The 25,690-nt window shown below is 40.7% G+C and overlaps 2 protein-coding genes across 6 annotated transcripts in view; both read right to left on the bottom strand.

The window, feature by feature from the left end:
- The window catches only part of C4H4orf19 (chromosome 4 C4orf19 homolog), a 45,913-nt gene extending 36,312 nt beyond the window's left edge, over positions 1-9,601 (bottom strand). For 3 of the 4 annotated variants that reach the window (XM_068943215.1, XM_009673347.2, XM_068943213.1), the window contains exon 1: positions 9,479-9,601. The gene's annotated coding sequence lies outside the window, so the exon portion shown is untranslated. The remainder of the gene's footprint in view (positions 1-9,478) is intronic. The other variant, XM_009673348.2, reaches the window with a different exon arrangement.
- A 6,306-nt stretch (positions 9,602-15,907) lies between these two features.
- NWD2 (NACHT and WD repeat domain containing 2) overlaps positions 15,908-25,690 on the bottom strand; it is a 60,067-nt gene continuing 50,284 nt past the window's right edge. For both annotated transcript variants that reach the window (XM_068943216.1, XM_068943217.1), the window contains 3 exons: positions 24,051-24,195; positions 23,259-23,848; positions 15,908-21,580 (listed from right to left, as the gene is read on the bottom strand). In XM_068943216.1, the coding sequence (XP_068799317.1) occupies positions 17,645-21,580; positions 23,259-23,848; positions 24,051-24,195 (4,671 nt within the window). In that variant the 3' untranslated portion in view covers positions 15,908-17,644. The remainder of the gene's footprint in view (positions 21,581-23,258; positions 23,849-24,050; positions 24,196-25,690) is intronic.

The following is a 25,690-nucleotide window of genomic DNA, read 5'->3' on the forward strand; positions in this document are numbered from 1 at the left end:
ACCTCAAAGGACCTTGCTGAGATATCTTTAGATACTGTGCTGCTTACTGGGTGTGCTACAGAGATGAGGAAAACAAAAACAACATGAATAAAGTATATATCCTGCAGAATAACAATACAGTCTTGCACAGACTGAGAATCAGAAGGCCAAGCCTAGAAAACAGGTGGCTCTTGGTGGACTCAATCCTTGGCACGGGGATTTTGTGCCAGTATCTAGGTGAGCTGTTCAACTGTGTTAATGCTGTACTACGCAGTGAGCTCTGTGGACAGGGGAATATTGCAGGCTGGAAGAATGCCAGATAAAGCAGAATTGAACAGTCCAGGAAAAATCTGTTTTACTGAACAAAGAAATCTCAGTCTATGATTAACTTTATTTCATGTCAAGGGTAGAACATGTAAATCCAGGCTCTTTCATGGCATGATACTGAACAATACAGGCCCTGTAGCAGAGCATACCACTACTGGATTATCTGTGCTAAATGTACTTTAGAGCAGTTCAGTCAAGTTTACTTTATCCTAATAAATACTCATTTAATGCAGCTGTTAGGAAAAGTGCAAACCACAGACTTTTAAATGAGTCGTGCTGCTGGGGCTCATCTCAGGTACTGGCCTTATGAAACATAATTTTTGGCAAATTTGTCTTTCTTGCATCAAGCTGGAATGATACAGAGAACAGAAGGGAATTTTGTAAGATTTGAAGAATTAACAATGTACAGACTCCAAAATTGTAAGACAAAGGCGACTAAACAGGCTTGGCAACTTAACAGATTTAGGGAAAAATATGAAACTTTAGCCTCTTGAAAGGCAAATAAAACCTACAGGGAAAAGAGTTTATGTAGGTTTCATTGTTTCAAAGGAAATTTAGGTAGCAAAAAAAATCACATGTTACATGGCCAGTAGACAGGAAAATCTTTTGGGAAGATTTCAAGTTATAACTGGATATTCAAACTGGAATGTAAACAGCAAGAAAAGTTACTGAAACCTGTTTATAAATACCTTGAGTTTGTAAGAGTTACATCCTTAGTTTGTTACTGCTAGCCTAAAGCGAGTCCTACACAGAGGAGTAGCTATGGCCCCCAAAGCATGGGCTATAAATTCACTGCTCAGCCGAATATACGTAATCTTTGTTGGCAAGACTGAAAGGAGGGCACTACGAGTTAACAGCTCAGCCTTCTGACCAAATGCATGTCTGCTAGCAGGTCTGAGAAACAGAAGGCTGTGCACAGGCCTCAAGGTTTGGGCTGAGGCATGCATAGAAGAACGGAGTGGAAAAAATAAATGTGAATGCTGAAGAGCAATCTGCTTGGTTCAAATGACTCAGTGGGTTTTGAAGAAAAAAATAACTTTTCCTATCTTAAACAGAACTCTCCTTACCCAGCTGTCCTGTATGGAAGCAATGGTAAAATAGGTTTAAGCACCTTGACTGTGAATTGGATCAGAAGATGAACTCCAACTAAGGAATACAGCTTGCACTGAGACACCTACAGAAGATTGTTTCCTCAGTGGAAGGATTTGACATGCTGTGGGTTCAGAGTTGGCTTGTTTAGTGAGCAAAATGGTAATATTGTTATTTATGTCAGATACTGGTTGCTGTTCAGAGAAATGCCAGCACTAGCATGTAGGAGCACCAAATGTTTAGAATCTGGTATTTCAGTGAATGGTAAGGCTACGATAATCGTGGCTCAATGAGTTATTTCTGAGATTGTTTTGCAGCCTATAAGTAGAACTGCTTAGACCCATTCAGCTCTGGAGTCATTTGAGAATGATCAAATATAAGAATAAAAGTATGAATCCTTCTAAAACAGTATAAGATATATGAATCAGTTTCTTTAATGGGAAATACCCATATCAGACAGCTCTCAGCTCAGACATAGTCTGAAATACATTATTTGTGCCTGCTTCTTTCCTTTGCCTTTTCCCTTTCCTTTGCCTTTTCCCTTTCCTTTGCCTTTTCCCTTTCCTTTGCCTTTTTCCCCAGTTTCATTGCTCAGATTGCTCCCCCTCCATGGCACACCTTCTGCGTAAGTGTGAGGAATACATTTTGGATACATTTTTTTCCCCTCATTGTTCCTGAACGTTTCACATAAAGAATGGTCAGCACAGCAGAAAAGTAGATGATTATTTAGACTGTAGTTTCAAAGTACTGTGAAAATGTATAGAAAACCTTTTTGAACATAGAAATAAAGAAAACACTAACGCTACCTAAGGTCACATTCAAAAATCTTCAAGAAAAGACTCTGATACAATATCTTAAACAAGACCCTTTCATGTGATGTACTTTTTCTTTCACTTGAGTTCTTTTGGACTGAAAAGGTTTCTCTCTTCTTTTTTAAATACAGCACTTAGATTGATGTGTAAAGCACAGAGACAATTTAATCTAGAGCTGTTTAGAGTGCCAGTGAACTTTTCCATTCGGTTGTTTTAAACCAATTTCCTTAACAGACATTGAGTGATGATGGGTGGCTAAGAGAATGATTAGACACAATGATTTAGTGAATAAGAGTTTTTATTTGTAATTACAATAACTATTTCTCAGCACAAGACAGATCCAAAGTATTGACCACTGCATTAAAAACGTTCCAATGTGGCTAAAATATGGTAATGGTGAGATAGCAGTGAAATACAGCTGCATCTCCATTCTATTATTGAATTGTAACATGCTTATCTTGATTGTATTTGCAACCTTTTCTAGTCTTGCACCAGACCATTACTTGAAAGCTATAAAAAAGTATTTGTTCCCTTTGAGGACTTAGTGTTGTCGGGAATTAAGCCAGTTTAGTAATTTTTTTGTGATACTGTGCAAAAGAATGGGCTGTATTCACCAAAGGTATTACCTAAAATTGCACAATTAAGTCTGACTCGTGGAAATCTGTTTTTGTAGTGGAGTAGCTTATGATGCTATATACTAGGATCACATTGACATTTCAAGCAGAGCTCCTTGTTCCAAAGAGTTATGCCGGGACTGTAAAGGATGTGTCTCAGGTAGCTCTATGGTAAAGCAAATATCTGCTGCCTGTAAGAACTTTATTTATTGGCCAATCTAACATACTTCCTCATAGCAAGATAGTTATCAACACTGGGTTGAAATTTAAAAGCGTGTTAGTACTTAGAGGCAGTTTGCTCTGTTGGATAGAGTGTCGGGAAACTTAGATTCAAATGTTGCCTCCCATATGGGGCACAGTGGCAGTTTAGCTCCTTACTTCACAAATCTGGTCTGCCCCACATGCAAAATAGCAGTATATATTCAGAGTTAGTCGCCCGCTCTCCAGGCGGGAAGTCCAACCACACCCATTTCAGTGGTGCCAAAGCTCTATTATGGAAGTATTGCAGAGAAACAAAGCCAAGCTAAGGCTGTAGTTTGATGAGCACTTGGTGCTGGGATTGGCCATGAAATAGCAAGCCTGTTGTCTCAAGAGGGGGACGGAGCTGCTGGAGGGAGGGAGCGAGGTGGCAGCCCTGCCCCTGCTGCTTCACACGCTTCAAATGGCAGCCTGGGCAGGTAGGCGTGCAGTACTGTAGTAGCCTTGTGAACTATGAGCCAAGTTAAGCTCTTGCTACTGTTGTTATTCGAATTTCCATTCATGCCTGGATGAGAGGGTGTCCGGGGCGTGGTGACATAAAGTGAAAACATTTATGCCCAGCTCCAGAGATATGAGCGCAGGCCTTGCCAGTTATTGCTGTTGAAAGCTCAGCCTGCCTGTTAATAGGTATTTGGTTCATCAGGCTGGGCAGTCAATGGGCCTGCCAGATGGTCTTGTCAAAAGCCTCTGGGACAGCAGTCTCAAAGTCTGAGACTTAAAGGCATTTTGTTAAGCACTTAATTTTCTTTATGTGTTTTTTTTGATCAGTTATGCAGTAGCAAATTTGTATGTTTGTACTCTGAATAAACATATATGTGGACAGAAACATTTTTATAGGAGATAATTAATTAATTGGATAATTGCACCGAGCATTAGTTTTTAATGCATATTGGTCAATATAGACTAGCCTTTTTGCAATCTGAGTGCATTCATCCAGTGCAGTGGAAAATATTCCCAAGGAATTTTAATTTAAAATGAGATTTTAAGGACGGAAGTCAGGCCTCGTACGTGGCTGTAGCTTCTCGGGCCCCTGGAGACCTTCAGTTTAGGGTTGATGACTGTAGCTTCTGCTTCATTTACATGTCAAATGAAATCTTACGGTATTTTTGTCCTCTATGCATCTTTGCCTGTGAAACAGTGCCCGGCAGTTGAATGTGTGTCTTTGCCACCCAGACACAGCCTATGCACTGCTATTGTTTAGCAGAGACATACACATATGCCGACAACAAAAATGCAGTGCTGATGGCAAGCCCTGCAACATCTGCCAAATTCACATGGGGAAAGAGAACACAAAAGCAAATACACAAGGGGCACAGCTACTGAGATGGTAAATATTGTTTTTTCCATGCCACACCCAAACCAAAAATAAAGACCGAAGGGACCTTAACACAGCTTTATTCAGTTTACTGAAAGCAGCTTTTTCCACTGAGCGGTAAGTGAACACGGCTGTCAGTTTACTTCCAAAGCCGGACATTGCCCAGGCCTTACTCCGCTCTTCTCTTCCCACGAGCAGATCAGGACAGCAGCTCCTTGGAAATCGGTAGCGTTAAAATCCCGCAAGTGAGATCACTGCCAGGCTTGCATGCCTTCAAAGGAGTAAGAGCTGAAAACACCTTTTATTTTTTTTTTTTTTGGAAAGAAAGTGCCGGTCGCCCTGGTGGCTGCCAGCCCCGTGCTGGCGCGGCCTTGGGGACGGTCGGTCCCCGGGGCTGGTGGGGCCGGCGAAGGGGGCGCGCGGCCCCGGAGAGGGAGGAGGCAGCTGGGCCGCCGCGCCTGGGCAGAGGTGGCGCGCTCTGCCACCGAGGCCGCTGCGCAGAGGCAGATAAAGCCGGGCGCTCCCAAACGTCCCGCTGATAAAACCGGGTTGCAAAGTGGTGGTAGGAGGAAGCGAGGGCAACGACCGCAGCTCGGTGGAGGCGGGAGGGTAGGCCGTGGGAGGAAGGAGGCGCCCGCAGCCCGCGCGTCCCGGCGCCGCGGCTGATCTGGGACGGTCTCTGCCCCATGGCTGCCTCAGAGACTCCGCATCAGCACGTGGCCCTAGAGGACGTTAATGCCAACCTGCCTCGGCAAAGTGCCTTAGCGTCCGCTCGCACCCGTGCTGAGCAGGGGAGGGGGCACCAGTGGAATAACCTGCTCCTGGACGGACTGCGGCTGGAAAGGGTTTCCAGTCTCTCTTTGTGGACATGGGATACTCTTATCCTTGTTCTTTAGCTCTTGCAGAGAAGCAAGAGCTTCGCCTGCTGCAACAAGGAATTGGGTCTGCTTATGTAAAATGAGACAGTTCAGCTGCTCTTTAATAGAAGTACAGCTCTCTCCTAAATAATCGGGACATGATTCAAAGTGGAGCCAAGCCTATTTAACAACACCAAAAGAGTAAGCCCCAAGCCAAAAGTAAGCCAAGTGAGGCTTACTCCTCACTCTCCCCGGTGAAAAAGTAACTTATATGAATTAATAATAAAATATTCAACCAGAAATACTTTTCTAACCAGAAAGCATCTGTGGCTTTGCAGAAGACATTTGTGGCTAAGTGAAGAATTAGGAGTTAAATAAACTCCTGTATAAAAACTGCAGACGGAAAAAGGTCTCACAAAAAAGGAAAATTATGCCTTTTGTTGTTCTGCTTCCTATTGTTACTGATTAAATGTTTAGTTTCCAGCAGTCAGTTCTTAATAAAATTTTAAAGTTTCTCCGTATGTCCAAGTGAAAGTGACTCAGAGGAGAGCTCACAGGAAAATTGCAACTCTCTCTTCTTTTTCCAATAATCCCTTCTGACCTTTCCACCAAAACTCATTTATTTTGTCCATTTTGCTATTAAAGTTTCAATAAGTTAAAAACTACATGGTATGAGACCATGTAGCCTCATTAGCAGTATATCCTGTGTGCCAGCACTTTCCTTCTATAGCAAAAATCAACTGTACTTGCATCATTGTGTGCAGCCACACATGAAATTTTTGACGCTCTTGCTGGAGCACCGTGAGGTGAGCGAGCCATCGCTGAGCGAGGTGGTCCCAAGTCGGGGACTGGGATTCGGTTGGCTGCTCTATGTTCAGCCGGCGCCCTGCCCACGACATTTCACAGCACCGCACATCCGCTGAGAAACAGAAATTCTCACTGTTTTGTTTCAAATGGAAATCCCGTGGGATTTCTAGAACGACCAGCCAGCGCTAAAAATACCAGCGCTTTTTCCTCATGAAAGGAAGGAGACCCAGAGATAATGCTAAAGATTTTACTATTGCAACTTTTTTGTAGAAGTTTCCGGCATACTCTACTGACAGGTGACTATACATACTTCTCAGATAAACAATTTTAGGAGGAGAAATATTAATTCAGATACAGAAGTGAATATTTACTATGTGGCTAAGTTTTCTTGTGCTTAGTGGGCTGTGTGTGTCATCGAGTTTTTCTTCATTTTCCTCCCCTCCCCCCCCCCGCCTAGGTCAATTGTGAAACGATCGCAGTGAATGATGTAGACAGTATTGAGGCCATATATAATTAAGTGTTGTACAAACAGAAAAAGACTATGCCTTCCTGAAAGAGCTTGCTGTCCAAACAGATGTAGAGAAAGACTTTCCTACGGCCATTTAGCAGGACCGCGTCAGAGCCCGCAGTGGCCCCTGACCGCCAGGGCCCTGCAGGCGTTAGGGCCCGGAGCCTCCTGAGCCACGAATCGCTCAGCTCTGCTCCTCTGCCCCTGTTTCCCTCCTTGTGAAGGCACTGCACAGAGGGCTGTGCAGGCATTTTATCTGCCTCAGACTCTGCATTTCTGCCAGCCCTCTTTGCTGCTTCGTTTTGGAAAGGAGAGGATTGCGCCCTGGGGTGAATGTGGCACCTCGGCTTTCATTTAGTAAGGCCTTGGAGCAAATCCTTAGTTTTAAGTAAGTTTATTTCCTTGAGATCAGACATACACAACTGTGTGGTTAGAGAAGGGCATCGGCACTCAGACACTTTCCAGGAGTCACTCCTAAGTGTTTGCCTCACACAGCGACCACTTTCTACTGGGCTTCCCAAGGAAGGCACAGTTTCACTTCCTCTGATGGCTTTGCTCTCTCTGCTCACCTGCCTGGAGCTGCACAGAAATCATCAGGTTGACAATTTGCAGTATAAGCCTTAAATCTGGTACAAATTTCCTGACGTTTACAAGTCTTTCGGAAAATCTGCGTTGGCTTTTGACGAAAGCTTTGCTTAGTTCTGGTTTTGGGGTGAAGCGTAAAATATTCCAAACTTCAGCAAGTGTTTTGATTGTTATGTTTACTTGATTTCCCCCAAGATCCGAGTGAAAAATTCTCTCTTGAGTTTCCAATAATATGTTTGCAAGGATCTCTCTCTCTCCTTGTATACAAGAATGAAAGTATTTGAATTGTGTCCTCCCCATGAAACATTGCTACAGTCAACTCCATGTTGATGTGCCAAAGCAAGATAATAGGTTGGATTATTTCTTCAGCAAAAAGTAATAATTCAAGTAGTGCAAATTACTGTAATGATTGTAAAATTGTTAGTATAAAGACATCTGAACTGCTAGAGTGCTAGAAAACAAATGCCTCATTTGTATTTCCTTCAGGAAATGAGTTACTTTTCACTCTCATTCAATGTCTAGTCTTTCTAGTTTCAGAGTACCTATACCGCTCATTGTATGCTCAATTTCGATGTACCTCCCAGCTTACCAGGGCATTTTACATATTTAGCATTTAACAGATTTAACTGCTGAACTACTAAGCGCTGATTTTCTGTGATCCAATTTGTACAAACATTTCTTAAAACAGAATGGCCACAATAGGCTGTTCTTAGCACGTTGAGATGCAGTGTTCCTTTTCAGTGAAAAGCTATGCAATAGGATAGCTGTTTATTTGGGAGCTGGTGCATTCCTCTCTCTTCCCCATGATTTTTGAGTGTAGCTGTGCAAATAAGCCCCTTATCTACAAGGGTTTCTGAATGGGTTCAGAGATCAGGAATATAGGAGTAAATAAAGAATAGTTATTTTAAAGTGTAGTGGCTTCTCTACATTCCCAGCAGTGTAGTTATGAGCTCCTCTGCTGGGAGGTTAGAAGAAGAATTAGTTTGATAGTAAGATTTTTGAGGTCTCAGGCTGGACATACTAGGCCTAATTTCATCTTCACCCTTCTGAAAATTAGACCTAGTATGTTTCAAGTGGAGCGCCCTGGAAATGAATGATGATATTAATTTTTTTTTTTTTAAGCGCTATTAGTAAGCTTGTTGGGGCTCAGTTCTTTTTGAATTTATATTACATACAAGTAATGGCAGCGTACTTTTTTTGTGAAGCACTTTGAGAGCTTATCTGAACTAAAGTAATATATATATTGCTCTTCTCCACTTCTTTTTAGCATACACTAGTGTTACGTAGGAAGAGGGAAAACTGATGGGTTTTATAGGATAAGCTGAAGAAAATACTTTGCTTTCAGTCACCACTCAATCATTGTAGGAGTAAATTAGTAAACCCTGCTTGCTTCTTTTATGTGGTGGGCATCCCCAGGGGGTGGAAATCTCATGATGCAATAGAGATTTTTTAATAGAATGTAAAATCTGCAGCTGTAGAGCATTGTCTGTAACTACCTTCTTGCAAAGGGATTAAAATGGTGAGTGGTTAGAACACTGTCTAAAAACCACCGACAGACTGTGATGAGAGAAAGATCTTTGTGATACAGATTGTGCCCTGGAAAAGTCCTTTAGCGCAAGTGAAAAAAATGAACTCTTGCAATACTGTCAGCAACTGTCAGCGAAACATATCACTCCATGTGACAATGAATGTACTTTAATTTAATTTCAATTCTTGATTAACTTTGTTTTAACTGAAGTGCCCAGGTCACTTCCCTCTCCTATTTTGTAAAATTTTTTCCTGCTATGTAGTACGAAATACACACCCCATCTGCTTTGTTTTGCCTTTGTAAGATTTTTTTTAAGTGCATCAAATTATCAGAACTCCTATAAGATCACTGGGGAAACGACATCCATTAAAATACATTTTCATTCAAGTGACTGAAACAATGTGCAATTCAGGTTATAAGTACGGTCAGAAGAGCTCTAAATCCTTTCATTTCGGACATCAAAGACATATTAACTTCCCCTTCACCCCACATACTCTAACAAACACATCCAGTTCAATAACTAAAAAATCTTAAAAAATATTACTTTTAGCTTTTTAATAGTCAGATTTTGTTTAAAAAATTGTTTTGTTTGGATTTCTGCTGAGCTGATTGTGTTTCTGAGTATAAAAATAGTACTGATTCTTCAGCAGGTGAAACAAATGAGATCAGGTATTTTCAGGATAAAACTATTAGATTGTTCTGAAAGCTAAAAAATAACGAGAGCACAAAATAAGTCTGGTAAACAGCTTCTCTTGAAAGCACAATGTTACAAGTTTCAAGGAACAAGAACTTTTCCTACCTGTAGCTTTTATGCTGATCAGGAAGTGCAGCTCTTTTCTGATTACAGTCTTCCATGGCTTAGCTTGGCTTCTGCATTTGAATGTTAAATATGTAAGAATGCCTTGTTTAGCTTGGGAGTTTGCATGACCTCTTAATGAGATACTGTAGTTAGTGTCATTGGGTATTAAGGCATCATGTGACTGTAGATGAAAATAAAATCCTTTAAAGTTTGCATTTAATACTTCCTAGAATCTGTAACCCTTTACCTGCAAGCTGGATACAAACCTGGTAGACCTCACTGTTTTCTGGTAAGGGTTAAAAAAGGAAAAAAGAAAGAAGATGTGCTAAATCATTCCTTTCCTCTGGGACAGTCACTTAGGATAACAACAAAGTCCGAGCCTGTCATTTGCATATTCTTGAAATTAAGTCTGCCCCTGTCACAAATTTTGTTGAAAGGATTTGACAGAAAGTTCCTCTGTTATATTAGATAATTTTGCCTAGCAATGAAATTTAGTCCCCACTGTTTTGGATGATGATCTATAGAGGAGCTCTCATCTCAGGTAGGTATTTGCAGGCATCACATCACGTACCTGTGACTTTTCTGGGATCATATTATTTTGGGTGTGGTGTTTCTAAAAGTGATATGAAAGAAGACATCCTGCTGCCCCAGTATGTTTAGGAGAGTGTTTGCTGTGCAGGAGGAGAGGTTTAGTTTAGGCCGTATCTGCAAGCAACTGGGTCAGGTATTTTACATTTGTGATCTTGTGTCAATGTACCTGGAAACTGTAAAATAAGTCCTGGAAAGAACTTGCCCTCACATCATTAGTGATGCAACTCACACTAATGTTGCATCATCTAACTGCATGTGTCACAGTCTGCGGGTCCAAAGCTGAAGAAGTAGAGTTAGCTAACTCAGTAATACTTTAGAAATGTTCTGTTAAATCCTTTTTGTCATTAAGCCTTATGAAAGTGATTATTTGAGGTTTGGCTGCTGTACAAGAAGGTGTACTGTTCTCACCCTACGTAATCGTAGCCATCCATGAGGTGCATCTGCACGTTGTCGCCCTGCTTGGCAGGTGTTGCCGTCCTTGCCTTCCCCGGGAAGAAGCATGCCCAAGTCCTCCTTGCCTTTCTCACGCAGAGCATCCTCTGGGTGTCATGTTTGGTAGTGAGTAGGCTGGTCCCCTTGTGCTTCCCTTAATACGTGCTGCAGCGAGCTAAATCTGAGTCTGTTAAACTCATTTCAGTTATGAGCTCAGCAGGGCGGAAGGGGGTCCCCATGCCGGGACAGCAGGAAAAACAACTGCGCCACCTAGCCTCAATGTCCCTTTGTGTAGCTAGAAATTTGGGGTTGAAACATCAGATGCCAGTAAACAAATTAGTAAGAGCTGCTTTGGATAGGCTTATTTTAAACAGAGAAGTATGTCATTTAACAAGGCCAAATATCATTAAAAGTCTGAACTAACTCCAGCAAAACTGCTAACCCCAACAGCTCTGCTCTCTAAGTAACCAGAGGAGTTAGAGCTCTGCCTACTCTCTTCTGCTAACTCGTCTAACTTAGCTCACTCCGACAAAACTCTGCAACTACTGTTTGGCAGAGGGGTTTTTTTTTTCCTTCTACTAAGTTTTTAGCATTAGCTGAAAATGGACTTCAAGAACTAGGAAATATCTTATTACAAAAGCCTACATTAAACTTTCCAAAAGGCTCTGATCAGTAAGTAAACAATAATCAGGCTAATATGCCCCCAGGTTGTAGGAGGCCACGGGGACAGCAAGGGATACAGCCAGCCAGCGGGGTTACCCCTGCAATTTCTGAGAGCGATGCTGTGCTCAGATCTCAGTTAAGCTGCATACCTGGTACAGTCCTACAGAGTCAGTTAGGCCCAGGGGGCCAGGTCTGCTTCTGGTGTTATTTTGCCATTACCTTTGGTGGCAGTTAAGCAAATGAGCTGGACTAGTGAGCTGAGAAATTCCCCCACTGAAAAACTATGCTCTGGGCTGGGAGGCTGCCGGCTGGACCTCGGGAAGGCTGCCTGAGCGGTGCAGGGGCGTTCAGTGCAAGGAGGGTGGCAGGCTCTACCTCTCCATTTCTCCTGATACCTGGCCTCCTTGTCAGACTGGCCCGCCCTTGCCAGGGCTACCATGTTTTTGCCTTTTGGGAGATTTTTGGAACAAGACATGTGTCCCTTGGGTCTTTGTAGCTTGTGCACAGGCACCTGCATACAGTCACTGTGCTGCCGTATTGCCCTATCGTGGATGTTGTGTGTGATAGACACCTTTTGGACCATACCTGGCCTATTGCATATGCTTCTTGGCATGTCTGGGATTTCTGGCAGAACACCAGGCTTTCCTTATTGTAAGCATTGGGCATGCGTTCCTCAGCCCCCATCTACGTGGACAGCAAGTTTTCCATATGAGAGGGGTCTCACACTCTGTGGACCTGCAGAAATACAGTAAATTGCTTGCATCTCTCCAAAGTAACTTTTGACAGCTGAAAAGATTGGTGTGCCTTGTATTTCCATTCCACTCCCCAATTCTTGTCTCTCTGACCAGGCTCTCCTAGCTTTTCCATGCCCTAGTTCCCAGTTTTGCTCCTTAATTTCTCCGTAATTTGTGGTACCGCTCTCCTCCTTGATCTTCAGTCCCAGTCTCCTCCCAGGAGGAGACACCAAGTCCCCGCATCCCTCACCGGTAGCGGCTGCCTACCTCCATCCAACCCATTCCTGCAGTAGTGGAGAAGTTCTGCATAAGCCCCTGCAGTCCCAAGTGTGCTGTGCCCATTATATATGGGCCGAGATAGTTATATGATGCTGTCCCTGCAATCTATCATTTTTATGAACATGTGCAAACAGATGGGATCTTTTCAGGCTTAGAGTTTGATCAGGTTTTCACAGATGCATCCTGGATGAAATGACCACTTGTTTCACCCATCCAAGGTTCTTGTTCTAAAACACAGGTGTGACAACATTTTTTCAAAGTACAAGTTCAGTCTCTTTTTCCTCTAGCCTCATTCTTGTACCTTACTATACTATTTTGACTGAGGTTTTTTGGAGAACCTTCCTGCTTAGGTAGAAGCCTGCCTTGAAAAATTACAGCCCAAAATGTTAAGTTTGTAAATTCAGATACTAGTGTCAACATGGTCTTTACAGTGGGAAGTGCTGGGCTGTTGACTCACAGGCATTGAAACAGTGGAGGCTAATGACAGTCTGCAAACTAGCCTATTGCTTTTGGGATCTTCTGTTTTCATCTATGCTGCAGTGTGCCTGGATATTTGTTTCTTCCCTAGCTTTGCAAATGTAAATATATATATATTTATATATATTTCACTTTAAATATGTTGACTAGATCTGTCTTAGTCTATACACTTTCTCACATGTTGAAAGCAAAGGATGTGCTGAAGCACATGTAGAATCAAACTGTGGCATGAAAGCAGGGAAATGATTTTTACTTATCATCTCCATTATATGCTGCTGTAAAAGTAAGACCAGTGCTGACTGCTGTGGCAGTATTGTGTGGTGAAAGCTGTGATGGTAGGAACATGTGAATGTGCCTTAAATCTGCCTCTGTATATTCCCTGGGGAGGGTAGAGGTAGGCCTGGTGTGCCACCAACGGACCTATGAGCTGGGATGAAGGGTAGGGGCAGGCGCGGCAGGTGGAGGGAGCAGCTTTGCTGGATGATTGGCCCGTGTGTTCAGGTGAATTTAGTGCTGCGCAGATGGTCCGAGGTTCCCAAGTGTCTTTTGCGCACAGTGGCAGTCGTGCACACTGCCCCTCCAAGATAAACATATGGCAAAACACCTCATCCTGCCCTTGGAAGGTCATGAATATGCTTCCAGCCTTTGACCTCTCTGTTGAAACTGAGAATCGAGACGATGATTTAGACCTCGACTGCGACTGTCAGTTCTTTTCATATACGTCACTAGACTACCTCCAAAATGCAAGGAATGGTGTTCAGTGATCAGATTGTAAAGGTAAACCAAAGGAAAAAAAGACATATGGAGTAGCTTCCTTAATAGGGTATAACAACTTCAAAGTGGGTCACATTTAGCCTCACGATTGTAGCTTGTATCTTTTTTGCAGTTTGTAGCTAAAGGTTTGATAATGACTATTAATAACAATTCCTTTGTAATCAAAACTATCCAAAGGCCCTAGTCCACATTTTGATATGATTGCATAAAAATAATGTGTGAAAAAACAAACTGTCTTTAATCTTATAACTAAAAGAAATAAAAACACATTTCAAATTCTGACCTTCATATTTATGTTAAATCATGTATTTTTTAAACTTCTACTTAACAAAATAAAGCATTGCAGATTGTTGCTACTGGTGTAATAGCAGTTGCCCAAATGACTTGAGTCCCATTTTGTGACATATCACGCAGACACGCAAGATGTATCAACCTGCCCTAAAGAGCTTTCAATGTAGTTTTTAACAAAGTGAGAGTGAATTCAAAGGATTTAAGCTGATCTGGGACTGAAATAGTCCACCCTGTATATGAAAGCTGTTTTAGTGGTGTTTTTTTGTTTCAAACTACCTTTGTTGGCTAAAACTTCTGTTACCACAGGTGCCTGTAGAGGACTGGAGCATGCACTAAGTAGCAATTAGGGCCGGGGAACCACTGAAACCTGAATAGACCTTCTGAATGCCTTTTCCAGGCTACATGTTAACCCACGTTTTGATGTTATCTGATAATAATGTGCAAAAAGTCAAATGGCCACAGGCTGTATAAAATGAAGTCATGGGCTGTGCATTCCCCAGCTGTGGTGCAAAGGAAATGACTGATAAAAATATTTTTTTCTAGCTGACCTCCAGCTTACCTTTGTCTAGCAAAGAATTTCCGGCTAATTCCACTTTGAAGCTTCTTCCAGCTCTAGCCTTTTCCTAGCATCTTCTGTGTTAGAAAACATGAACTCCATCTGAGCATCTTTACTGATAGGCTTTAGATAAGGAATAAATAAACATTTTGTGCTAAATATGCAAATAGTGCTCCTTGAAAGAAAGCAAATTGTTCTATTCCTATGTAGAGATAGAATAGCATGTGGCATTTTGGTGGCTGGCTCTATTTTGCCTCTGTGTGACAGACTAGAGGTATGTGGGGACAGATTTGTGAGGGGTCTGTGCAGTGTTCAGTTTTGCAGCAGTATTTCGATACTTAGTAGCCTTCTGGCATTCAGCGCTGAGGCTCAGTGCATACGACGAGTTTGACACCTAAGAAATAGATTCAGGAAGCTGGAAAACTGAAAGCAGTACAAACATGTTAAGATATAGGTAAATTATGAAGAGGGATGGGACCTAAACAGTTTTGTTCAGCAAGAATTATAAGCCCAACAATAGGCTGAAGGAAAAGTTGTGCTGCCTCACTCTTGCTATCCTTGGCTAGAACATGAGACACCAAGGTTCAAAACATAGGGAAAACATCCATGCCTTTTCATGTACAGCATCAGTGCTTTCATGTTTTAGTCTATTGCTTTGACCAACTAGTGAAGGACCTGGAATCGGTTCCTGCTTTGGCCTGAGATCAAGGGAAGATGGCTCTGGCTGGTAGGCTGATGCTCTGTTTTGCTGGGGATCATCTCCCACCTCAAGACACTGTACTGCTTTGCAAAAAGACCACAAAGTTCACTGAGCCAGACAACTAGAAGAGCAAGCCTGGGTGCTCCCTTGATAAGACCCTCAGCTGGAAGTGGGAACAGCTGGGTTCTGGTACTTTTTCCCAGAAAGGAAGAGTATTTCTCTGTTTCTATGTTTTACTTTGTTTCTGTGTCATACCCAGTTACTGTCCAATATTCGCCACCCTCCTAGCAGATAGGAGACGTATTTTTCACTCTTCCAGGAAGGAACTAACTCTCCAACTTTATGCAGTTATACAGAAGGAGGTTGTGTTACCAAACCGTCTAGGTTGAAATGTGTGAGTCATGCTTAGTTTTTGAAAGACGTTGAAGTTGCTTACTTTCAGGACAGGATGCTGGGATGAGCAGATCCCAGAGCCACTTCCTTGCAACTCCATAGCTCTAAAGAGGAGTGGGGTTGCAGATGCCCCCCCCCCCCCCCCCCCCCCGTGCTTTCTAGTGGGTAGGTTACACAAGTCTTTGCCCAGGGTGTTGACTTGCACACTGGCAGCGTTGAATCTAGTTAGACGCAGCATCTAAGCACCTTTTCTGTGAATTTCAGTGGCTTCTGAATGTTTTATTTAGGTACCTAAAGTGGGAAAAATGTTGGAATTTTCCTTATGAATATAGCCCTTAAAAAAATTATTTAAATACAGGCTAATGGAAGCTGGAAATGCCTTGTGTCCCTGTGACAGAGTGAAATTTGCTGTTGTGGAGATGGCCAGTGTAAACCCTGCACGTCATTCACTTCTCAAGAAGTAGCATCAGCTGAGGATGTTAGTCTCCTGCTGGAACTTTCTCTAAAGTTAAAACTCTACATGCACACACAAGCCTGTTTCCTTAATTTATTAGTACAAACAATGCATACACAAGACTGTATATTGTTTGAAGACTGCAATAGATTTCTAATTTAACAACTCTGTAACAAAATTTAACTAAATTTAACATTTATGAAAATATAAATCTCTGATTGGGTAGGTTTTCCCAACAATACAAAGTTTACATAAAAACATTCAATATGATCTATTAGTTGCAAACCAGTTAGGAAAAATCATTCAAGTCACTTAATATACTATATTGGCTTGTACGTAGAACATTCACACACTACATTAAATCCTAGCTTAGCATTCATTTCTTGGAAATTTGGGCATGGAGTTCTGACTTTAAAAATAAAATTGTTTCAATTAAATCCTTTGAAAAAGTTTTCACAGACGTGCCATCTTTAAAGATAAGGAAGGAGGGAAAAATCTTCTCACCCTTTCAGATGTTGTCAGCCTGGGTGAAATGGAAATTTTTTAAAGCATTTGTTAATATTTCACAATTTCTGCCTTAAAACTGATAAAACTGTACAAAAGGCTCAGAACAGTTCTAAAGCAGAAAGTGAAACTTGTAAGTGTGTGGAAGTAAGAAAAAACCCATTACAAATTGGAAGAGTAAAGAACCTTTGGATAGCCTTTATATTTAGTGGAATATTTCAGAACATATACAGCATATTCTGTTAGTCCCAGAGTGTTTGGTCATCTGATCTGCATTTATCATGGGAAAGAATAGAAATGATAGTAAGGCAAATGTTATCGAGATTAATACATGGCATGTCTGAAAGCTTTCTATTAAGATTACTTTGGAGACATAGGAGTTACTTTAGACTTTGCTACAACAAAAAGAATAGTAACCTACAACAAAAAGAAATTAACAGCTGTTTAACTGTGTGTCTGTAATGCCCTTTCTTTTTGAAAAAGTTTTCATTGCACCCTGTACTAATACACACTGTGAAGACAAAAAAAACTCCAAACCAAAAGAAAAACCCAAACCCTATATTCCTGTTACGACCTAGATTTTTATCATTTTTATCACAATACAGAAACCTGAAATCCCTGCATGCAATTAAAAAAAGATCTTTCAGTCCCTTCATTGAGGTAAATGAGAATTTATCACCTCAAATGCTGACATATTTGCAGCTGACTGGTGCCTACTCTGTTCAACCCAAAAGACTAATCCTAATTAAAAAAAAATAGTAGCTATTTTTTATATGATGATGGAATGTATCAAGTGTTCCAGGTTGGCAGGTGACATCTTGTCATTGCACCATCAAGCAGAAAAACACATTTTTGCAAGTGGGTATAAAGTTGGCTGTTAGCAATAGACCCAGCTCTGACCACATCTAGGCGACTTGCTTTAGAAAACAGTGGTCTGCCTCTTCTCACAGGTCATGTGGAGCTTTAGTTCTAGTTAAAACAGTTTGTCAACCCCAAATAAGATCTCCTAACTTCTGTAATGGAATAACAATTTTGATAGTATTGCTAGAAATTTTCAATCAAGGCCCTGGATGGAATCTTGGACTGAACCTTGTATTCCGAAATTTAAAAAACCCTGCAGCCCATTGGTTAAATATTTGCTTCATGTTTGCTTTCCTTGTTTACATAAGTGTAGGAATATTTGTCGAGGAAAAAACAGCTGGTCTGCCCTCTGCTGTTTCTGTCTGTCTTCCAAGAAACGCACTGATTTTTACTTAAATTCAGAAGACAAATCTATGCATGTATTCTGTTACTCAGGTAAACTAGTCCGGACGGACGCTCAGTTGTCAGCAGCAAAACTGTGTCCTCTGCAATCTATGGCTGAGCACACTTTCTCATAGCAATAGTTGTGTTTTTTGGTTGGTGTTGCTTCACTTACCTCAGGCTCTGCAACTGTAATGGGGCTATCCCTTGCAAATACTTCAGTTGATTCCCTCCAAATGCAGTCTGCAGTCACTTTGAAGCTATAATTGTGACATTTTGGCCTAATCACTTGTGTTGTGTTGTTGAAAATTTGACGGCTGTTTGAAGTAGCAATTTTGATTTTCAATGCGGCATCTACTCGATCAACTACTGTGTAAGTACCTATACTTCCGTCATCAAATCCAATAATTATATTCAAATGCCTCTGTGAGAGTGCAAGAAAAGTGGGAGTTTTATAAAGAGAACAGGCACCTATATTTTTGCCATCTGCTAGCCTCATGACTATTAAACTAGAGACTGCACCATTGTCATCATCGTCTTCATTGCGAAAACAGATGTACACAAGATAGCGGCCATCACGAGACAGCCTTTGCCGCCAGATGACACCCGGAGCATGAACCACACGAAGTTTTCCATTGTGCAAATCAAGTACGTTGATGTTCTCATCTCCACGGGATATAATTCCTAGCTTCCCGTTTGGGGATATTTCAAAGTCCTCCAAATTTTTTAAGAAATTGTTAGGCAATTGTACACGTCTGCAGATGACTTCCTCTGTTAGGCTCCAGATGTTCACGGTTTCAGTAGATGTTATAAATACAACAATATCTGGGCAATCTGGTATCAGTTTAATATCCACAATACTTGCACCATCATCACAGGAAAACTTCTTGGTTATACTGCCTGTCCAGAGACTCACTGCCAACACCTTATTTTTTGCCATTCCAACTACAAAGGTATTTGCAGTAGTTATAAATGCATTCTGTAAGGCAACTAGAATATTGCAAACTCTGTGTCCTGTAGCCAGCCGCCAAACTCTGGATGCATTCTGCTCACAGAGGGAGACTACAAATTGATCATTGTGAGTAATCATCAGCTCTGAGATTTTCTGTCCATTAATGCGAAAGATATTTTCACCACTAGCAGTGTGCCACACGTACTGGCTGCATTTATCATCTGATGTAACCATTATTTCTCCAGAGGAGGTTAGCACACAGTTTTCAACAATACCTTCATGCTTGAACACAGCTTCAATAAATCCAGTACTGAAGTTCCACTTATGGACAGAATCTGATCCATCCAACGTATATATTAATTCACCTCTGGCTGGCAACACCAGTCTTTGGATAGGTTTGCCAGATTTGTCAATATTGGACATAGCTGTTATGATATCTATATCCCAAATAGAAAGGACACCACTGGTGGATAAGGATAGCAGCATGTTATGATGATTTGATTTAATTAGCCTGACTATAGTTCCTGAGATTTCCTGTAAGCTTGCCATACACTGTCCTGTATCTCTTCTCCAAACAAAAATGGCTGAGGTATTTTCTATTGAAGCAATTATACAGTTGCCATTTTTGGACAGCACGGCAGATATAAAGCGCTCATTGTGTTTGGCTCTGAACTTTTCAGCCACCTTCCACACACGAGTGTCAAGAAGTTCGATGCTGACAGCCTTACAAATTAAAATTGCACTTTGGTCTTCAGAAAGCTCTATGCTGACAACTTCACTGTCTTCTCTCCTGCAGTCAAAGTCATCTGTAAGTTGGGGATTTGCGATTTCCTCCGTATTCCAAACCGAGAGGCTCCCCTCATTGTCCACCATCACCATTTCTTGGGCTGTGTCCAGAATGAGAAGGAATTTCACAAATCCACTAGAAAACTCAGAGGTCACAGTGGCCAGCTTCTCTCCGCTGCCTAAGTGAAAAATGGTCGTAGTATTCAAATACTGTCCGCAGAATGCATAAACTCCATCTGGAGAACACTGCACACAGGTCACTTCGTACCAGCAGTGGAAGTGATAGAGAGGCCAGCCATAAAGCAGATCTATTACAGTAACATCTTTGCTGGCCTCCAGCCAAGCAAGTGCATGGTTGATTGATAATGTAAATCCATTTATAAAATTTGAATTCCCTCCGATTCCACAATGTTTTGACCCCTTAATTTCTACCTCAGACAAAAGACAGGAATTTATGTTATCATATATCAAAAGAGTGTTCTTTGTTGTAGCCACTACAAGATATTTTTCATCAGTAGTAAGTTTCATCCCTAAGATAACAGATGGAGCTGTTGTAATTTGCCTTAATAGCTGGCGAGTCTCTACATCCCAAGTGCTGATGGAGCCATTTTCTAAAGCAGCAATAATTGTGCTGGGATTGAAAGTAGGCAAAATTTCAGTGACGTGCATGCAGCTGGAGGACAGAGGCAGGCGCTCGGGGCTGTAAGTAACGTCCATGGAAGAATGTAAAGGAACAATGGAGCAGTATTTGGGTCCATCTTTATCACACTCTAAAAGGAGGTGTCTCAGTTTAGGTAATGAACTCACTACTGGGAGGAGCCTCTGTTGCAGTTCAGCAGAGAGCGAACCTGGATATTTTACTACTTTGAACTTTATACTGCGGAGGGTGCTAGCCAGAAATTTAAGCTCCTTTTCTTGTGAGTAGGTGTAAGCCAATTCTATGTCAGAAAGTGCTTTATCAAACTGCCCTATTCTAATCATGGTGTACAGCCAGCTGAAGTTCATGATGACTCCATACAGAAGATCGTCTGTTCTTCCACATCGTGTCAAGTGATGTATAAGCTCTGTCATTTTTCTGTGATTGATAAAAAAGATATCAGGCTCCAACGGGTTACACTGAAAGACCCACGGCTGATCGGGGGCCTGCCTGTCAAAAGCAGTCTGATCCATACCGTGCTTTTCTTCCTCATTCATGCCTCTACTGTCATGGTCAGGACAACCATTCAAATATTGGTCACTGCTGCAAAAAGGTTTTCTTCGCCCACCTGACCAAACACCAAGGAAATATTCTGCCATGACTGTGTGCATTTCATGCAAATCTTCTTCATTGTGCAGGTACAATTTCTGGGCAATCAGTTGTAAGTGCCTATTTGCCCAAAGAAGAAGTGTTACATTTTTCACTTGTCGTTCTATTAAGTATCCCTGTAAGCCCTCCTTAAGCCTTGCAATGTATATATATGGAATTCTCAAAGGGTTACTTTCTCTGACATGCTCACTTAGTTCATATAGAACACTGTTGTCAAGGGCTAAAATATCTTCTAATTCCATTTCACTGAGGCCCGATTTGGACATAGTGATGTAGCCAAGTGCTCTTGACAACAGTCTTGATCCGCACTTGCTTTCCAGTGACCAAAACAACTGCTCTATGCTGTCATGTACAGTGACACAGAGGGAGGACTCATCGACATCTCTGTGAGATCTCCAGTTCCTGACCTCTTTGAAAGTTAAGTTCACAAACATAGGCAGCGTGCACTTGGAGAATGCTTCATTGACATAAATTTGTTGCCCTGATGTTACTTTTCTTTTAACCCGCAGCAACTGATGTTTCAGTACTTGGCTACACATCTTTCTGTCCCTTGCAGTCAGTTCAATGTAGTTGTCTTCTTCATGAATAAGGCACCTCAGTTTTTGCAGGATCCCATATTTGTTTGGCAGTGTTGACAAAATTATGCGTACTGAACGGGGAAGGTGAATGGGAAGCCACCAGAGCTTCCTAGCATCGTCACTGTCCGTTAGCTGTTCTAGGGCATCAAATATTATGACCAGTGGCCGGTGGAATGAAGACTCATTCAGGAGATTTATGAACAAGTCCCGAAGATCATGAATCTTTTTTGGGTAACTCTGTATGAGACAACGATAGTTAACTGCTAATTGTTCACAAATACTTTGAAGTATATTCTTCAGATCTATACTCGTTTCGGTCGATCCCAAAAATCTTATAACTACCACAGGGTCAGAGTCTGGTCCCATCTCTTCTTGCAGCCAACAATAGGCCTATAGAAGGAAGAGCATAATTTAGTTAATATCCAAATGTAGTACAATAACAGTGCTTGTAAATAGCAATTCTCTACATAGAAATTAAGCTTATTTTTTAAGTGTTACTGATTGAATGGAAATGCTCTCACTCGCAGAGCTCTAGGATGGTTTAATTTATGTGCACTGAATAAAATGTATATGTTTCATCTTTGTGTAGCCCAAGTAATATCCCGAACCACTAAGACCCAGATCCACAAAGAGCTTTGGGCTTGGGTAGAATTTAGTCCATAAATCCAAGTGTACTCTGCAAAATCTATGCCTCATTTCCAAAAGCCAGTAGGTAGATGCTTTTAGTAATAAACTTCTTTAGACACCAAGTATTCTGCTATTATAAAAGCCTGAAATTTGACATCCTTGGCACAGCAGAGCAGCTTGGCACCTAAGCTTGTTCCCAGTTGAATATAGTCAGGCAGTGGTTTTAGGGGACAGGGATGGGACTACAGGATTGCCCTTTCCTAACTGGTTACCACTTGGACCACAAAGTATGCTCTTATCTTTGTATGCCTGTGGCTCTTGCACTCTTAAGCATTGCTGCAAGGGGTAAAAACTTTCTCTTGTCTGTTGTTTTGGTTGGAGTACTCTCTAGGCAAGGGAGAAATGGGGCTTTAAATCCTCTTGGTCTGTGGAGGCTCATAAACTCCATTTGCTCACTTGCCAAGTCTTTTCACCTCACCTGAAGCTATTACAGAATACTTTAAAAGAAAAGCATAACTGGAGCCTCTAGGTTAACTTATGTACAGAGATCTGAAATGAGATCTTAAACTGCACATCCCAGTGTCACAGCGTCAACTAACTTGAGTCTATAGAAGGTCACTTACATTTGGTAAAGAGACAAGATTTTAAACATTATTGTTCCCTTTCTATTTCCTTCTGGCTGATATGGCTATTTCCCCAGCCTGCTGTGCCAAATTCTCTGAGTAGCCTCCAGGGAACTCAAAGTTGTGACTTCCAGCTACAGACTTAGGTTTAGAGATGCCAGCTGGGTTGTCTTCTGCATCTGCTCCTGTGTTGCACAAAGTGTTTCTCTCACCTTCGTGTAGTACTCAGCTCAATGAATGAAACGGTGTATGTCAAATAAATAAGTACAGGTATTTTTAGAGATAATGGTGTATGGCAAATAAATAAGTATAGGTATTTTCAGAGATAGATAGATAGATATTTTTAGAGATAGATAGATTTGTAATAAGTGTAAATCAGACTAATTCTGGAATAATTTCTGCAGAGAACAGAAAACAAGTTGGCATGACTTGGAAAGACATGTTGTATTTGTGCATAAGACTAAAAACAGCATATGATGTTTAAATGGTTCCACATTCAGAGGATCTCAGTGGAACAAAAGGGTAAGAGATCATTCTAAAATATAGGTTGTTAATTCAAAAATATATTAATTCCTATTAGTGGAGTAAGACCAGTTTTTAAAAGCTCTGCTAAAACTATTTTTGCTTTGATTAAACATATGATACAGAGATGCTGTTATTAAAAGGTACAGTCTTCTTTCTGGATAGAACATTAGTTTTAGTACTTTTATTTTATTGAAGGTTGATATCAGAATTTATTGGCAAAAGGCAGAAGGAAAAGTTGGCCTTTGCATACTAATGCTCATGAGATCACCATGTTATGTAAAGTATTTATTTACCTTCTTTGCCACTTCGGCCAATAAAAGAGTTTTCCCCGTGCATGGTCCTCCGTATATGATAAGAGGGTTAATGTGCCCTGTTTTGCTTGGTAGAATGTACTTGTGAACTATGTTTAATGCCTCAGATCTATATTCATAAAAAGTGGAGTATGTTCTACATAGTGATGAGTGTTGAAGAACTTCATCATAGAGCAAGTCTGTCTCAGTGTCAAAATTCTGTTGCACTGTTGCTTGGATTATGTCAATCATGTCTTCGTAGAATTGTTTACCGAGTCCTTCAATGTAATGATTCTCCACTTCTTGTGAGTACCCCAGTTTCATGTCACAGTGAGTGATGGACGTGTACACTCTCAGGTTGGATGATGCAACTATGGTAGGAATGAACTCATCCCTGAGCTTCATCAGCTTCTCATGCGCCTCAGGATCCCGTAGAAACTTCCCAGCTGTATGTACTACATCCATGTATTTTCCCATCTCTGGGATTTTAACGAAGCGCTCAATGTTGGCAATTTTCCGAATATAGCAAACACATTTCTTCAGGAAAGCTGGTGTTTGTTTTCCCAAGGCAAAATCAAGTTCATCTTCAATTGCTGAGGATGAAAAGAGAACACTGAGATTCTATTACCTTTACTTATTAAATCGGTTCAAGAACTGCCCCCACCCCCTCAAACATGCAGACTCTGAAATGATTGCATCTGTAAGATGCTGACAGAAATATATTCTTATGTTTGTGGAAAGGTTGCTAGAAAAGATAATGAATGAATATACTGAAATAGTTAGTCTAAACTTTACCTGAGGAAAGATATCTCTTTGCTTGACTGTGTTTCATTTTTCCTTTCTCATACAGCAATTTCACAGCAGTCTTAAAAATCTTCTTAATCTCTTCTGATACATCTTGCCATTTGCTCTCATTCATAGGGCTTGAAGAAGATTCCATCTTTTAAAAATATTCATAGTTAAACAATAGCCGTAATACACATATCTACAACTTCAGAACGTACAGGTCTAATATTCAAGGTGATAAGTAACAAGAGGACAGAGAAATATATACATTAAAAATGAAGAAATGAGAGTTCACTATTTGTGTTGCAGATAATCATGATTCTATTCTAGAATGCTATACTATACTCTAGTATTCTATTCTAGAGTTATAAAAGTTACCTATTTTGAGTATTTGCTGGATTCCTAACTTCAGGCTGCTAAAGCAATATTGTTCAAGAATAGGGCTGAGAAAACCTTTAAAGAAAGAGGGTTCTGAGACCCAAGCCTGAAATAATGGTAGTAGAGTAGCAATATTTCTAAAAATTATTTTCACTTCTATTACTGAGAAGTAATAGTAGTAATAATTGAACTTGGATCTCAAAACTGAAATTGAGGATCCTAGTACTTCTAATTAAGCACCTCATATTAGCTAAATATTTGAAAAATATGGGATTTTATCTGTCAATACCTTAGGCCATTGCTATGGCAGCAGTAAATCCATCAGTGAGGGACTGTAATATAAATTCACAAATCCTGTGAGAAGGCATCTCATAGATGCCGTGATGGAGGTTTCTTTCAGCTGTTTGTCACTGCGGCATTACTTACTGCAGGTAAAGTGTTTTACGGGGTCTCCTGTTTTCCTGGCAGTTGCAGAGCGTAATAGAAAGAACAACAGCCACAAGGATAAATTCCTTATTGACTCTTTCTTGATATATGTTCAGAGCTGTGCACCTTTATTACTTTCTACAAGATTATGAGGTAGGTATAACTCTGTTAGTTTTTAGTTATGAATATCTCTTTGCTTATTCCTTTGTGTCAGTAGCTTGAGGAAGGGTACAAAGACTTAGTAAAAAAAAAAAGTCAAGCTTTATTCAAAGGGATACTATTGGCATTAGCAAAACAATGCATGAAGTTACAAAACTTTCCTCGGTTCCTGTGAGAAATATTTCGGGATCAGCCACATTATACTGTCTTCAAATCATTAAAACTCTGTGTCAATGTTTTTCATGTTTTCAATTTTTTTTCATGCAACAGAGGAAATACTGTATTTTGCTACATCATTAATTAATTAATATAGTATATGATAATATAGTATAATGCTTTAATTCAATTTTCTTGTGTAATACAACATGCACTCCAAATGAAATGTTTAGTCCCTATATTAAATACTTTATTTTTTGTACACTGAATTCCATCCTTGGATGTACAGGATGTATAGGAGGGTAGAACTGAGCACCAGGTAATACACAGTTATTATTACAATTCACTAAAGGCAAATGCATGTTTTAAAAATGAAAGTAAATGGTATTCAAAAATCTTCCATTAAAATACAGTTAATAAGTAAAAAGCATGGGATCTGACTCAGGACAGCACTTAAGCACTTGACTGCAAACAGCTTTGCTAACATGGTGATGAGAGGGAAAATGTGCATTTCCTCTGCAAATCCTGTT

Source organism: Struthio camelus, chromosome 4 (assembly GCF_040807025.1).
Source record: "Struthio camelus isolate bStrCam1 chromosome 4, bStrCam1.hap1, whole genome shotgun sequence".
NCBI classification, from domain to species: Eukaryota; Metazoa; Chordata; class Aves; order Struthioniformes; family Struthionidae; genus Struthio; species Struthio camelus.